This window comes from Pygocentrus nattereri, chromosome 24 (genome assembly GCF_015220715.1).
Source record: "Pygocentrus nattereri isolate fPygNat1 chromosome 24, fPygNat1.pri, whole genome shotgun sequence".
Taxonomy (NCBI): Eukaryota; Metazoa; Chordata; class Actinopteri; order Characiformes; family Serrasalmidae; genus Pygocentrus; species Pygocentrus nattereri.
The window spans coordinates 6,912,750-6,928,392 of NC_051234.1; the positions used below are offsets into that span (position 1 = coordinate 6,912,750).

Below are 15,643 nucleotides of genomic sequence, written 5' to 3' on the forward strand. Positions count from 1 at the left end.
GCTGGCGAGAATCCAAGAGTATGCCGGCATCATCAGAGGGGGGCGAACAGCAGCTTTTTTATTTTTAAATGGGTTTAAACTTTGTTGAATAGCTAAAAACACAAATGTTTAAAAAAGCTGGTGTGGTATAAAACATTTAGCTTTGTTTTAGGGAGCATTGAGTAGATGGAGAGAAGCATCTCCAGCTGTAATAAATAACATTTAAATCAAAGGGGTGGCATTTCGTGATGGTGGGAACAGCAGTGCTGTGAAGCAAACAGGAAATCCGCCCTAGAGCACACTGTCTGATTTCGATTCAGCTTTCGTGGGTCTATACACCCTTTGAGGGACAGTTTGAATGGACCTGATGCAGAAAAGATCAAATTAATAATAGTCTGAATTTATAATTTTCAGGTGACATGCTTAGGTTTGTCAGTAGAGGAGTAAATATTGATTGATAAATATAGTTGATTAATATCTCTTTCTGTTTCATGTAGGTCTACTTATTCTTAGACTGACAGTTGGAGCAAACGCTTTTAAAGCAAAGAGGATTGTAATAGGGAGCACTGGGGTCTCAGGTGTGACAGTGTAGCAGTTACAAATGGTTTACATGGCTCACAGGTCAGGTAGGAGGGCCCCTTTGTAGAATTGTGCTTAGGTAGATCAGGATAGATTCTGCATATAATGCACGTGACTGCACATTGAAAAAGCACTGCAGTTAATAGGCTATTCGTTTTGTTTTTATATCACTGTCGCTATCTTTTGAACTAATTTGGCAATCATTTGAAAGCAGCATGCCGCACATGCTGTATAGAGACCAACAGGAATGATAACAAGTTTGAAGGGTGGGCATATTGGATTATCTTTATGGCTTTGAAAGTTGTAGTGGCAGTTCGGTTCCTTTAGAAGGGTATGAAAAGTGCTGACATCCCTTCACAGCATAGAATTTAACAATTTTTGCAAATACAGCTGGGCCAGACTATGGGCTGATGTGAATTTTGGGGGTGTAGATTAATATATTAATATTAATAGAGTCAAGACTTTTATGTAACTGTTTAGGATTTTGGAATTGACCCATTTTGCCACACTCTTTTGTAGATACAGGCTCTGTATTTGAAGGAGGATACAACAGTGTTCATGATAAATCAATTCCATGAACAATTCCATTACAGAACACACTTCTTCAACTATGCCAAAGTGAATACAGTTTGTCATTCTGTGGAGCATTTAATTGTTGTTGTGCAGGATCTGCGTGGCACCAGCCTCTTTTTTTGCTGTATATTATGTGTGTACTCTAATCAAGCATCATTTTTAGAAATTCGAGACCCTCGTGGGAGACAGGGGCACCCAGATGAGTGGTGGGCAGAAACAGCGAATCGCCATCGCACGAGCACTTGTACGCAATCCCAAGATCCTTCTGTTGGACGAAGCTACGTCTGCTCTGGACACCGAGAGTGAGGCCATCGTACAAGCAGCCCTGGATAAGGTAATAAGACAAAATTGCTATAACTTTCTTGAGGGAAAGGCTGCTTGAATGTCTTTCATTGTACATATTTCTCGCAGTTATTTTTTCCTCTGAGGTTTATTACCATTTATCATGTTTGTGTGGCTTTATGTATCAAAACCAAAAAACAATAGTAATTTGGAATTAAACAGAGTGGCTTTGTTACTCTATTTTATATATATATATATATATATATATATATATATATATATATATATATATATATATATACACACACACACAGTACTGTGTGCACCCAAGAGACATTTTCAGAATCTCTTTATTTGTGTAGTTTGTGTTTATTTGCTGAGAAGTGTTAATATTTGAATAAACAAAATTTATAGAACATTAATTAATAATGATTATATATATATATATATATATATAAAAAATAAATAGGGTGGGACGGTGGCGTGGTGGGTAGCGCTGTCGCCTCACAGCGAGGAGGGCCTGGGTTCGATTCCCCGGCCGGGTGGCCAGGGTCCTCTCTGTGTGGAGTTTGCATGTTCTCCTCGTGTCTGCGTGGGTTTCCTCCGGGTTCTCCGGTTTCCTCCCACAGTCCAAGGACATGCAGTCAGGCCAATTGGACGTGCTAAATTGCCCCTAGGTGTGAGTGTGTGAGTGACTGTCTGTGTCTGTCTGTCTGCCCTGCGATGGACTGGCGACCTGTCCAGGGTGTATCCTGCCTTCCGCCCGAAGACTGCTGGGATAGGCTCCAGCTTATCCCCCCGCGACCCTGACGGAGAAGCGGCTTAGAAAATGGATGGATGGATGGATATAATAAATAGTGATGTTCTGGATGTTAGTTTGTTTAATCATTTCCAAGCCTCTCCTCGAGGAAGCCCAGTATTATATGTAGTTAAAAAGCAGCAATCAGTGCTTCAGTAAATTGAGCTCATGATGTAATTGATGATATTAACAAGTCTCTGTGTAGTGTGTGTCAAGGTGTCAAGGAAAAATATGGACTCAAGAAATTCTTGTTACTTTGTATTGTTTTTCTGTTTATTTGAATTATGAATATGACTTTATTCTAATGTGTATTGTGATAAACTCACTGCTGAGGTAAACTGTTTAAAAATGTGCTTAGATGCCTAAAACTTTTGCATAGTACTGTATGTATATATATATATATATATATATATACTGTGTGTGTTGGATTTGCTACATTTATTTTTATTTTATTTTATTTTTTTTTAGATTTATGGTGGTTAAATTTTAGGTATACTAATAGACTTGATCAAGTTTCAGTCAAAGACAGTGATTTTCACTTTCTTGTGCCATTTTGTTGTGTATAGGTGAGACTTGGCAGGACAACCATTATAGTGGCCCACCGTTTATCCACTATTCGCAATGCAGATATTATCGCTGGATTCCAGAATGGCAAAATTGTTGAGCTGGGTACACATGACCATCTGATGGGGATGAAGGGAGTGTATCACTCTCTTGTAACTATGCAGGTGAGGCAAACCCTGAAACAACAGAAAATATGAGGAAGTAAAAAACCCAGACATGCAATATCTGTAGTAGATATACAATCCTAATTTATGTGATTTGATATTTTTGCAAATATATGCTGATTTCAAACACGTTCCAAAATAGTTGAGACAGGTGCATGTTTATAACTTGCATCTTATGCTTCCTTACTTACTTACTTACTTACTTACTTTGAACAAAACTTAATCGTTTGTAGGCACAGGACACCAGTTGATCTAGTTTTGAAAGAAAAATGTTTGCCGTTTTTCTGTTATCAAAATCTGCAGCTGTGAAACAGTACAAGGCCTTTGCTGACATGTTTTGTCATATTTTACAATGCACCACATATTTTCAGTGGAAGACAAGTCAAGATTGCATTCAGGCCAGTCTAGTAACTTGATTATGCAGCCATGCTGTTGTAAGACATGCAGAATGTGGCTTGGATGTTGAAATAATCATGAAAAAAGGCAGCATATGGTATCTTTCACTGTTGATGGTGCCTTCACAGATGAGCACTGATTTAATCCAATACTAAGGACACTGGGTTTTGAATTTTATGCTGGTAACAGTTGGTCTGGTCCTTTTTGTTTTTGCATCTAATATTGGCATAAAAATCTCTAAGGCTGACTCATCAGTCAACAGAACACAGTATTAGCTTCAGCTTGAGGCCAAAGAAATCATTGGTGTTTCTGGGCATCGATGACTTCGCACACCCACTGTGCATTGTAGTCATTTGTGTGTTTCCTCAGTTTTCTCCCCAGTTTAGTCATCTCCAAAGCATGATTGCACAACATCCCCCGTCTTAAATTGCCCATCCTGAAACATGTTACAGGTGTCAATTTCAAAATGAGGGTATATTTCCAAAACTATTTGGTTGATAATGCAAAACATTAAATGTCTTGTCTTCGTACAAATTTTGTTTTCTGTTTCCATTTCACTTACTGTCTCATGCCCTTTTGGAATTGAGGTTTGAATAGAACATACAGTAGCATGTGTAAACATCACTGACATAACACTGCTTTGACCCTTCAGACTTTTAATAGCTCTGAGGCCACAGAGAACAAGGCAGAAGAGGTAGGGCTGGATGAGAAGAGTCCTTCTGTCAACTCTATGACAGAGCAGTCTCTCTTCAGACAAAAATCCATGAGCTTCACTGGCTCAGAGAAAAAGCAGGAGGATGGAGATAAAGACCCAGCACAGGTAAAGCACATGCATTTCAGAATATCCGCTTATTGTCCGTCCTGTTTTGATTGAGTGGATGTTATGTAAGAGTTATCTTCCTCTTTCTTTGTCTCTTTTTGTAGGAAGAAAAAGTTCCAGAGGTGTCGTTCTTCACAGTGCTGAGGCTGAATAAGACTGAATGGCCCTACATGGTAGTGGGTGTCTTCTGTGCCATCATTAACGGTGGCATACAGCCTGCGTTTGCGGTCATCTTCTCCAAAATGGTTGCTGTAAGTCGCATACAAAGGCAAATAATACTAAAAAAAACAATTTTGATGTAGTACAATGTTAATGGGTTGTCACTTTTTATTCTTTCCTCTTTAGGTGTTTACTGAAGAAGATGCGAACATTGTAAGGGAGAGGTCGAATCTCTTCTCCTTGATGTTTGCTGTTATTGGGGTCGTTTCCTTCATTGCACTTTTCTTACAGGTGTGGCAATGTGATGGGCCTCAAAGTTCATGTTTTAGAAAGTGACAAATTATACCTGTTTTATTCATTTCATTCAGTGCCAGTGGAAGCACTTGTAAAGGACCTTTTTTGCTTAACTCAAATCTTTGTGAATTTCTGCATAACCTTTTTTTCAGGTCTTTCGAAGGGAGGGTTTAGAGGGCATTACACATGCACTTATACATATTCATTAGCCACTTACACATATTCATCAGATTGGGCGAGCGCCTGTTTGTGGGCATTAGTTTAGTTAACAATTGTAGGGATTACTGAAAAGATTTAATTGTGAAGTACTTCCAAGCACATGTCACTATGATGTTAAGTGGTGGACACTTTTTGTTTTATGTTAGTTAGTACACAGAGCTGTTGACTAACTGATTTCCAACATGTGTACCTTTAAACACGGCCTTTCTTACTCATGGTCTATCCTTGATAGCTAAACATGGGAGCAGTTTCTGGAAGCCATATCCACTTTAGTCTGGAAAATGTAAATAGGTAGGGGGGTGGGTGGGTAGGTAGGTGGGTAGATGTTCTCTTTTAATGAAATTTTGCCAGTAATTTCTGGCTCACATGTGGACATGAGGGAGAGGGATGCAGTGTCACTTTCTGATCTAAATGCAGGAATGTGGCTAAAATAAGGCTCCACCTATTGACTAATATGCTGTGTTATTGGTATTGAAATGAAAATTTATTTTTATTTTCTAGTTAAAGTCATGATAAATTTGAATCTCTACTTGACCCTAAAATAATAATAGTAATCCAAAAAATTTTTAAAATGATGGTAAAAAATATTTAAATGTAATAATATATTATTTCAAAAAAAGTATTACTTTCACAAGTTGAAATTTAGGTTTATTTGTTTACTTTTTTGCAGTCCCACAGACTGCAGTTTGAACTAATTTGGTAGAGTGATCCTTGTAGTGATCATATGATATCAAAAATTATTGATTTGTTTTGAAACTTTTATTTCAAAAGTTTGTGTGTTCTATGATGTGGGGCCTTTAGATAGCAATTTCAGCTGAAAATGGATTGCATGACACAGCAGTAAGGCTAACCTCTGCTCTGGTGTGCCCTCCTGCATAGATAATTCATATTAGTTTTTATAGATTTTTACAGTTTTGCCATAATCACATTATAGTCGGTATCAGCAGGTTAACCTTATGGTCTCATTTGCTATTTTAAAAGAGAAATAAAGTATTGAAACATGGCATGGCACAGACATATTATTGGTATAAATGTGTTTGATTTCTTTTCCTCAGGGTTTTTGTTTTGGTAAAGCTGGTGAGATTCTGACCATGAAGCTGAGGTACAGAGCCTTTAAAGCCATGATGAGACAGGTGAGAATACACTACTGCTCTTCTTCCTTATGAGCTCTAACAAAGCACTCACAGTGGTTCACATTATTTCAGCGAATTCTGTACATGTATAGAGTATGAGTCGACCTCTGTGTTTATTCCAGAGCCGAAAGAGATACCAGTTATTAGTAAACAAGGAGACTGATATATGGGCTGATGATATTCATTTGCCATACAAATTTGAAGTTTAGAGTACAAGAAGTACAAGAGCACAATTCCTACACAAAATGTACACTATATTAAAAAAGATTTACATAATTCTTTCAAAAATAACACAAAATTGAAAATATATAATAAACATTTGGAAAACAAATTGATGAATTTAAAATGCATTTTATATAGCCAAATTAACTCGGAACAGAAGTGTGTCAGAAGTTAGACATGGTGGTGTTAGAGATGCTCATGCATCACATACAACCTTTTTTAAACAGCAAGGAAACAAGTAATTGCTGACTACAGTGATCAGTAGATTAATACTTACTGGATACAACTATTGACCAGGCTGATAATCAGTCAACTCATAATACAGAGTACAGGTTAGGTGGACTTGTTATGACTGTCTGTTTGTGCTTTTAGGACCTTGGCTGGTATGATGACCCTAAGAATAGTGTTGGTGCTCTGACCACCAGGCTGGCCACAGACACTGCTCAAGTGCAAGGCGTGAGTCTTTGTTTTGCTGTCCTCTTCCTTGATACTTGCATGCCATCTTACACCAGCTTAGATAAGCTGGCATTAATGAAATAAGTTGGTTAAAATAGTTACACTTTTCCTCTCCTTTAGCCTCGGTTAGCCAACCTGAAAGGACATTACTCATTTTCTAAGTTTCTTTAAGGACATCTGTGTACTAAAACACATGCTGAAAAAAACTGTCTCTGCAACAAAGTCTCTGCAAGTTAAGGATTCAGCAGATTGAAAGACATTGTGATTTGCATTAATATACTGTGAATGTTCTTTGGGCAGGCAACGGGGTTAAGAATGGCTACGCTGGCTCAGAACGTCGCCAACCTGGGCACTTCCATTATCATCTCATTTGTATATGGCTGGCAGCTCACCCTCTTAATACTTTCCATCGTGCCAATCATGGCTGTTGCTGGTGCAATCCAGATGAAGATGTTAGGAGGCCATGCCGTAAAAGACAAGAAGGAGTTAGAGCAGGCTGGAAAGGTACGATATTACCTGTGGATCCTTTATGACTTTAAAGCACTTTTTTGACAGAATTAGTTTTATATGGTGAGGTGGGGTAAAGCCAGTTTACTACAGGGCATCTAATGTTTATGACTAGTTTGGATGGGAAGAAATCTCTGTATAAATAAATAAATGGGAGTGGCTGCTCAATTTAGGCACTGACTTTCAATTAAAAATATATAATTTAGACATTATTCTGTTTATTCCAATTATCTATCGTGCTAGGGCCACTGATTTTTCCAATCGGTCAGTCTTTGAAATGTAAACATGTAAGTTCATTCAAAGTGGTCTCATGTAAAATGGTTCATTATAGAAAAACGTACTGATTTAGATTTCTTTACAGTGGTGGTGATATGAACCAGGGGTCACGATGTCTACAACACAAATATATTATTCTATCCAAATAATGGCTATCCAAAACGACCAGTGAACCAACATGTGTCTTTTGAGTTTTGTCATTGGCACCCAGACTGTAGATGGATAGATTAGAATTACTTTTTAGGACAGAACATTCTTCAAACTTCTTCAAACAGAACACAATGTCATGGAGATCAAAGTATTTGTGATGATTTCATGTAATTGACATGAAACTTTCTGTAAGGGAACTTTTAGAGGCAAAAAACCCTTCAGATGTCTGGTTGCCATCAACATCACTGTGAAGAATTCTGTCTTTGTAAGTTTCTTTAGAACAGGATTTCACATCAAATCACTGTGAATGACTTGGTTTGCATCTTAAGGTTTGAAATATACAGACATTTAATGAATTCCCCTTAAAGTGAATGCACTATATAATGAGCATTGCAACCAGTGTTGGAATTCACAGCCAACACTGCATAAAATCAAATGTTTTTTCTGTTTTCTTTTTAAGTTGTACTATTCTGGACATACACACACACACACACACACACACACACACAGCCAGAGAGAACACACACATAAATGCTTCTTTGCATTCTTTCTTACTTAACTCCTTTTCCATGAAAGCATTTTTACCAACATGTCTGATCACACAGGATCAGTATAACTTTGGTAAGTAACAGCAAGGATGTAACATCTGTCTTCCCCTCAGATTGCCACAGAAGCCATAGAAAACATACGCACGGTTGTATCACTGACCAGAGAAACCAAGTTTGAGATCCTTTACCAGCAGAACCTGATTGTGCCTTATAAGTATGTTTATTTATATATATGTAGTAGTATCTTCTTATAACATTTTGAATTAAGATATTTAAAAGTAAAACTTTAAAAGAATAACACAGATTGGGTTGTTTGCATTGGTTTGTATTTCTTCTCAGGAACGCTGTGAAGAAGGCTCATGTTTTAGGTTTGACGTTCTCTTTCTCCCAAGCCATGATCTATTTTGCCTATGCTGGCTGCTTCAAATTCGGCTCATGGCTCATAGAGCAGAAGTTGATGGATTTCGAGGCTGTTTTCCTGTGAGTGACTGATTTCCTGATAATAATGAGCCACTGCATCTAACGCTAGTGTCACTAATACAGTTTTGTATACTAATTATCATGATGCTATATTAATGTAATCTCATGCAGCTTTGTAAAAAGTTAGCTTTCACCAGTACGTCGCTGTGGCAAGTTAGGCCAGGTTCAGCGGGAATATACAGTTGTATGCAAATTAAGTTTTGTTGATTTTCTAAGTGTAGTGTAAAATACGTTAACACACTTGGAGCACACTCCAAACACTACATGTTTTAAATCAGAATTACAGTTTATTTCCTAAATTTAACAAATTGGAAAAAATAAAACACAAAATATGGCTTGTGCAAAAGTGATGGCACATTTTATATGTTGTATATGTCTTACTTTTTCCAACATGTTAAACGCAGGAAATAAATATAAATTGTGAATAAAAAATGTATGTATGTATGTGTGTGTGTATATATATATATATATATATATATATATATATATATATATATACACATATATATATATATGGTAAAGATTGCAGAAAAATACTATTTCAGGATAGCACAATGTGAATTTGTACACAAATTTCAAGTAACATTCAGGATTATTGAGCATTACTTGCGCTAGAAAGTTTCTACAAGAACTACAACCTAACTTGCCTGTCAGTAGCTTAGCCTGTGTGACCCTCATAGGTCTTGACCACAAGTTACAATATAGTTTATGTGAGACTCTTAAAGGTGTGCTGTAAGTGTGCCTGACCTTCGTAAGGTACCCGAGGTCCAATAATAGGAGAGGTTGCATTGCACAAAAATGTTTGTACAATATTTATTACTGCTTACTGTTTTGTTGCTATGGACATGGTGGAAGATAAGCTTTTACCCAGTTTTAGGAAAGTATCTGGTAAATAAATAGTGTAAAAATATCAGCATGAGCTGGGAAAAATATGCCAGTGCATCCCTGCAGCTTTGGTGGAAATCTGTATGTAGCCTGGGTGAAATACTTCCTACATTCTCAGAAATAAAGGTAGTAAACTGTCACTGGGGCAGTACCCTTCTTGTCACTGTCTCAAGGGTACATCTCAGTACCTTTAGTCAGGGAACATAATTGTACATAGGTTGTACTGACTCCACACACTGTTTAAAACATTAGGTTATGAAAAAGTACAAATATGTATTTTTAACCTGGGAAAACTTATTTTGGGTTCACAATTAGACCTTAAAACCACTGCTGTACCTTTTGAGGTTACATTTACATTGTTTGTTTGTTCCTTGTTGAACCAAAACTGGACAGAACCTTTATTTCTAACAGTGTAGGTAAAGTTAGTCAAGCTTGCTGTATACATGGGCACTGTAAACACAGGATGTTGGAGACTGCTTCTGACAGTAGTAGCATATGGGGTCAAAGGCTTCTGGTTCCCATAGTATCAAGTTAATGATTAGGGAAAGAGAAAAGCATGCCACAGGTTAAGTTGTCCAAAGAGGATGACATTTTTTTTTATATAGTTTTTTTTAAATTTATTTATTTTTTATGATTATTATTAAATGAACTGCCATAGAGTAACTGAATGTGTTGAAGACGTGGAGAAATCATTTGTGCCATATTAATGGCTCAGTGCTAGTTAAAGGATTGGCCACAGGCTTTGTTACGAACACCCTGTAGGAAAAAAAATCTTGCTCTTCTGTGGTCAAATAACATTTATGGAGGTGCAAAAGAGGAATGAGCAAATCACATTCTTTAAACTATCAACTAAAAACACATTTGTAAGAGCCCAGTAGTACATGACAAGTGTATAATGGCCAAAGCACACAGCCTAAAAACTGGGGAAGTCAACATGGAGTGGTCTAGAAATGACAAGCAAAGTGATAAATAGGAAAAACTGGCCAGTTTATTTGCCCTAGTTTTCAGTCTGACTTGAAAGTGTGTTTTAAGCAGGGATGATGTACAGATTTTTTTTTAGGGTCGTTATAGATGCTGATATTTTTAATAAAGGGGTTGTGGTAAAAATCAGGTTCTACAGTACAAGCATATTTTTTATGCAAACAGAATTTTGATTTAAGAGCGTCAGTGAACGAATAAGTTCTTACTTGAGTCCCTTGCTGCTTCATTATGCGTGAATGGGCAGATTTTTTCTTTCTTTTAAATGCTACTATTTTAACAGAGCAAGTCACAAGAAGCTGAACTCGCATGCCAAATAATAAATTTGCAAAGTGACCAAGTCTTACAGTTTAGTAAAGAAATGCTAGTTGGAAACTCGCCTTTCTTTGTCCGTGCTGCAGTCTTACGGCAGTGACGGAAATCTCACAGGTTTTCACCACATACTACGCAGCGTCCTCTGAAAAAACCGAAACCGAGCTTGGCTACAGGTTTGCAGCATATTGGCCAGCATTATTGGCCAGCATTATTAACCAGCATGGCCCCGTGAAATAAAAGTCTACTGCATTGACGTGTGCGCTGTTCTAACCGGATACCAAATGCATATTAAACTGTGTGTTTTGTAGGAAAATGTGCTTTGTGTAGTTTGTAGGCATGCAGTAAAGTTGGCAGCCTCAGAGTGGTTATAATTAAAATATATAGGGAAACAGTCTGCACACACACACTTGGCTCAGATCTACAAAGGTCTCCTTTTTCAGTTCCAAAACAGTTCAGTGGTATTGACAATAACACAGACAAAAAATGAATTATGTTATCAAACTTGTTTCAATAAATGAAAACTTGCAAGATATTGGATTAAGAAAAGGCTGCACAGCAAACAGGCTTGCAGGCCAAACTAACAAAAACTGCTGGGATGAAGATGCACCTTGTGTTGATTAGATAAAAAAATAGAAACACAAATAAATGGACATAATACATGTTAAATTACTGAAAGTTATACTTCTTTATGTTCAGGTAATCATTAAGGGCTCTGCTGAATTAAACCTTCTCTCTGGAAAAACAGAAAAGTTCATATGAAATTTGTGCTCATTGCTTTTTGTGTTTGTTTCAAATCATTTTGGCTGAAAATGACTTGCTTAGATGTAACATTCATGTTGGACACCAACAAAAAGCACAATACATATTGTAGTGTGAGGTTTATATGTACTACTACACTCCTACTGTTTGTCATTCCTACATCTTTATTCATTGTGTTTTTTTTCCTTTATAGTGTAATCTCAGCAGTAATGTATGGAGCAATGGCAGTGGGTGAAGCCAACTCCTTTACTCCAAACTACGCCAAGGCCAAGATATCTGCCTCTCATGTCCTAATGCTCATCAATCGAGTCCCGGATATCGACAACGACTCAGAGGAGGGAGAAAATCCGGTACAGAGCTTTTGTTTTTTTTTCACTCTCATAGACACAAACATATGAAATATGAGACCCTCCTGACGATACTTTCAAGCACTAATGTTTTTTTTTTTAACAGCACTCAAGTCTCCGCTGTCTTTAAAAAAATCAATATTTTCCTGAAGCCTCTCTGTATTATGTCACTGCATCCAATTTATATATTATATATATATGTATATATAAGCATACACATAAATAAATAAATGTGATTTGTCAGCTTATGCTGTGTGATTGTAAATACATACCTCTGTTTTAATTTTGTTTTCTGTCATATGTACTTTGTGTATAGGATCACTTTGAAGGTAACGTGCGTTTCCAGGATGTGCACTTTAAATATCCATCGCGGCCAGACATACCCGTGCTACAGGGCCTGCGGCTCCGGGTGAAGAAGGGTCAGACTCTTGCCCTGGTGGGCAGCAGTGGCTGTGGCAAAAGCACCACCATCCAGCTGCTGGAGAGATTCTACGACCCTCTGCGGGGCTCAGTAGTAAGTAGGGCTGAAAGACATTGGAGAGAAAAAAAACACATTAATTCATTCAGTGCATTCACACACTCACAGTACAAAGTCTCTAGTATATGGTGTCTAATTATAACTATAATTATAATTCTAAAATACATTTTTTTCTTGTTTAAACAAAATCGTGATTGTGAGTATTATCACCTTTATATTTTCTATTATATTTTCTTTATATTTTATATTCTGTATCGGGAAACTTAAGCTGTATAGAAAATGCTGGGGATTTTCTCAGATATATGCTGTACTCTGGGAAACCCATAAAGACAGTAGGGAGTAGGGCTGTAATCTCATTTAGTGTCCAAATAATGAACATGTGTAGCCTAATGTTAAGATTAGTAAGGGACTGAGAAAAAGCTCTACCTTACCCTCGTTTAGTTTAATAAACTAACAATGCTGAGTGAAATGATGACTGTTTGCTAGGTCAGTATTATTGTTATCAATCATATACAAAACTACACACACATTTCTGTCTTTGTTTTTACTGGTCTCGGTCTTAACTGGGTCTCACCTCCTGGATGCTGGACAATGAGAGGGAAATTTGTGTAAACACAAAATAAATTCCTTCTAAAATGTTCTTTTACTTTTTTCTCTTTTTAAGATGGATTAATCAATTAATCTATTTTTTAAATTGAACTTAAATGGACAAACTCCATTCTGTGTCTGCGCTTGATAAGTAAGTGCTAACACCTTTATATTCCTGCCCTCTCCTTTCCTGGGTCCTCACGTAAAAAGGTGGCCCTTGAGGTGGAAAAATTAAAGAAATTGGTTGCGTACCCTGGCTGTTTGATTATCAATTGCTTGTTATAATACATTGTTTACCCTAAAATAAGACAAGGCATTATATGTACTTATTATTTCATAATACTTAGTAAGCTGTTTAAAATAGATTAGCCCTTAGTAGTTCTTTGTTCTCTTTCCCAAAATGACGTGTTTCGTCTTTAAAGCATCCTTACTCAGCTTACTAGTCAGTCATTGCCGATATTGGTGCAAGTGTCTTGTTCTCATTCTCTGTTTATTACGCACAAATGCATGCTTGGTTATGCAATGTTAAGCCAATGAGTCATCCTGGACATTGACGTTGACCGTTCACTTAGTGAGAAGTTAATGAATAAGCTCATGTAGTCATGTAGAGAGAACAGAGAGGTGTCAAAGATGGGCTTTTATTACCACTTTCAAGGTTGCTGATAAGATTAACACACACACACACACACACACACACATTAGATCGGATGATAAACCCTGCCTTGATGCTGTTTGAACTCTCCAATTCTTAACCATTTATGAAAATGATGTTTTTCCAAGAACCCCTAAAATGGAAAGACAATACATGTATAAAATAGTGTTCACCATATTCGTCCAGTCTTCTGCTCATCCATCAATAAACCTGACTATCTGAGCCATAAACCCATAGGGTACACCCAAAACATGACAGCACAGTAAAGCTGGCCCATGCTGCAGCACTAATATATTAAACTAATATAGTGCCTCATGGTGGCCAACAAGTGTAGTGCAGCAATCATTTCTTAATGAAAAACAACGGAACTTGAAATGTAATTAACTTTTATATTGTAGAGCAGCATGTAGAGCTACATTGCAGAGCAACTTTACAGGAGAAGGAAAAAACCTACTTCACTATCAATGTAAGTCAAGGGAACCAGAATTTTTCCCATGTCATTTTGGGTAATTTATTTTAGGCCATTCATCATAAAATTTCCAAACAATGTAAAGAGTAACAGATACTTTTAAATTATGTCAAAAACTGAAAAATGCCAAAAATGGAGATACAAGGTTTTCTTCCAACAGCAACGATATGTTGCCTCCAGCTGATCTTCAGACAGACCTCACTCATGTAGCATTTCTGATGTTGAAACATTAAATGTTTGCATTTATGTAGATAATTAAAGATGTAAGCGTTAAATTTGACTGACTAAAGCGCTGCCTTTGTTTTGATTGGCAGATGCTGGACAACAAAGATGCAAAGCAGCTGAACATCCATTGGCTGCGATCCCAAATTGGCATTGTATCCCAGGAGCCTGTGCTGTTCGACTGCAGCCTGGCAGAGAACATTGCCTATGGAGACAACAGCAGGCAGGTCACGCAGGAGGAGATTGAACAGGCCGCCAAGGCGGCTAACATACACTCCTTTATCGAGGGGCTGCCTCAGGTATAACTCTTTTAACGCCTACATTTTTGTTGCTTTTGCTTTACACTTTTGCTTTACATGTTATGATCATACTAACCAATCCTGTTGACATATAATTTTTATGATATTCTGAAGTACTGTATGGTAATTACAGGCATTATAGCCATGTTCCACATTAAAACACTGAATAAATAATACAGATCCCCATCAGAGCCAGTACCATAAGAAAATGGGAAAAATTAAAAAAATGAGGGAAAAAGAACAAATCCAACCCAGTTTTGTGACTAATCAACAGCTGTTCTTGTTACATTTGGCATTTGTAAGAGTTAAACTAGAATTAGATTTTTTTTCCCCACACATTTGCACTTTCTTTAATTAGTTAAAGTTAAACTTTTTAGTTTAACCAACTAAAAAAGCCATATATTTCTTCCTTTAGATAAAAGCGTGTTTGAGCAGTTTAAGCTTGGTACTTTTAGACTGCCATCTTGAGTGAAGAGCTTCAATTAAAATTGTTTCTTGAAAGAAAAAAGTAGTAGTTATCAGTATTGTAAAAGATTAAAAGTGGTAGTATCATCTGAAATTAATACCTTAACTGCAACACTCGCAAAGTTTAAACTGGTCTGACATAATTTAAACAAATGCATAATATGCAATCGATGTGAGATATAAGCCTAATGTCCTCTGTCACTGAGTCAGAATGTGCTATATGGTGGTTTGCAGAAATACCAGACCCAGGCGGGGGATAAAGGCACTCAGCTGTCAGGTGGACAGAAGCAGCGTATTGCCATAGCAAGAGCCATCCTCCGGAACCCTAAAGTCCTGCTGCTGGACGAGGCCACGTCAGCCCTGGACACGGAGAGTGAAAAGGTAAAAGGCTGGGAACGCTCTGTCATGTGCTTCCATCATCATCATCAGTTCATTATTAACAAGGTGCTTTATAGTAAAAGATAAGGAACTGTCCTGTTACTGATGATTCTGTTATCTCTTGGGGGGGGGGGGACTAATTGAAGACTAATTACACAGGACACAGCAAAAGCCACATGATTAAGTATCTAATTAATAGTATCTAATT

The 15,643-nt window shown here is 37.2% G+C and overlaps 1 protein-coding gene across 2 annotated transcripts in view; it reads left to right on the forward strand.

Annotated features, from left to right (window-relative positions):
- Window positions 1-15,643, forward strand: part of abcb4 (ATP-binding cassette, sub-family B (MDR/TAP), member 4) — a 29,841-nt gene that overhangs the window by 12,593 nt on the left and 1,605 nt on the right. For both annotated transcript variants that reach the window (XM_017719799.2, XM_017719800.2), the window contains exons 14-27: window positions 1,295-1,465; window positions 2,779-2,940; window positions 3,989-4,156; window positions 4,261-4,407; window positions 4,502-4,606; window positions 5,884-5,961; window positions 6,556-6,639; window positions 6,940-7,143; window positions 8,234-8,334; window positions 8,460-8,600; window positions 11,731-11,887; window positions 12,201-12,398; window positions 14,386-14,592; window positions 15,292-15,438. In XM_017719799.2, coding sequence (XP_017575288.2) covers window positions 1,295-1,465; window positions 2,779-2,940; window positions 3,989-4,156; window positions 4,261-4,407; window positions 4,502-4,606; window positions 5,884-5,961; window positions 6,556-6,639; window positions 6,940-7,143; window positions 8,234-8,334; window positions 8,460-8,600; window positions 11,731-11,887; window positions 12,201-12,398; window positions 14,386-14,592; window positions 15,292-15,438 — 2,070 coding nt within the window. The remainder of the gene's footprint in view (window positions 1-1,294; window positions 1,466-2,778; window positions 2,941-3,988; window positions 4,157-4,260; window positions 4,408-4,501; window positions 4,607-5,883; window positions 5,962-6,555; window positions 6,640-6,939; window positions 7,144-8,233; window positions 8,335-8,459; window positions 8,601-11,730; window positions 11,888-12,200; window positions 12,399-14,385; window positions 14,593-15,291; window positions 15,439-15,643) is intronic.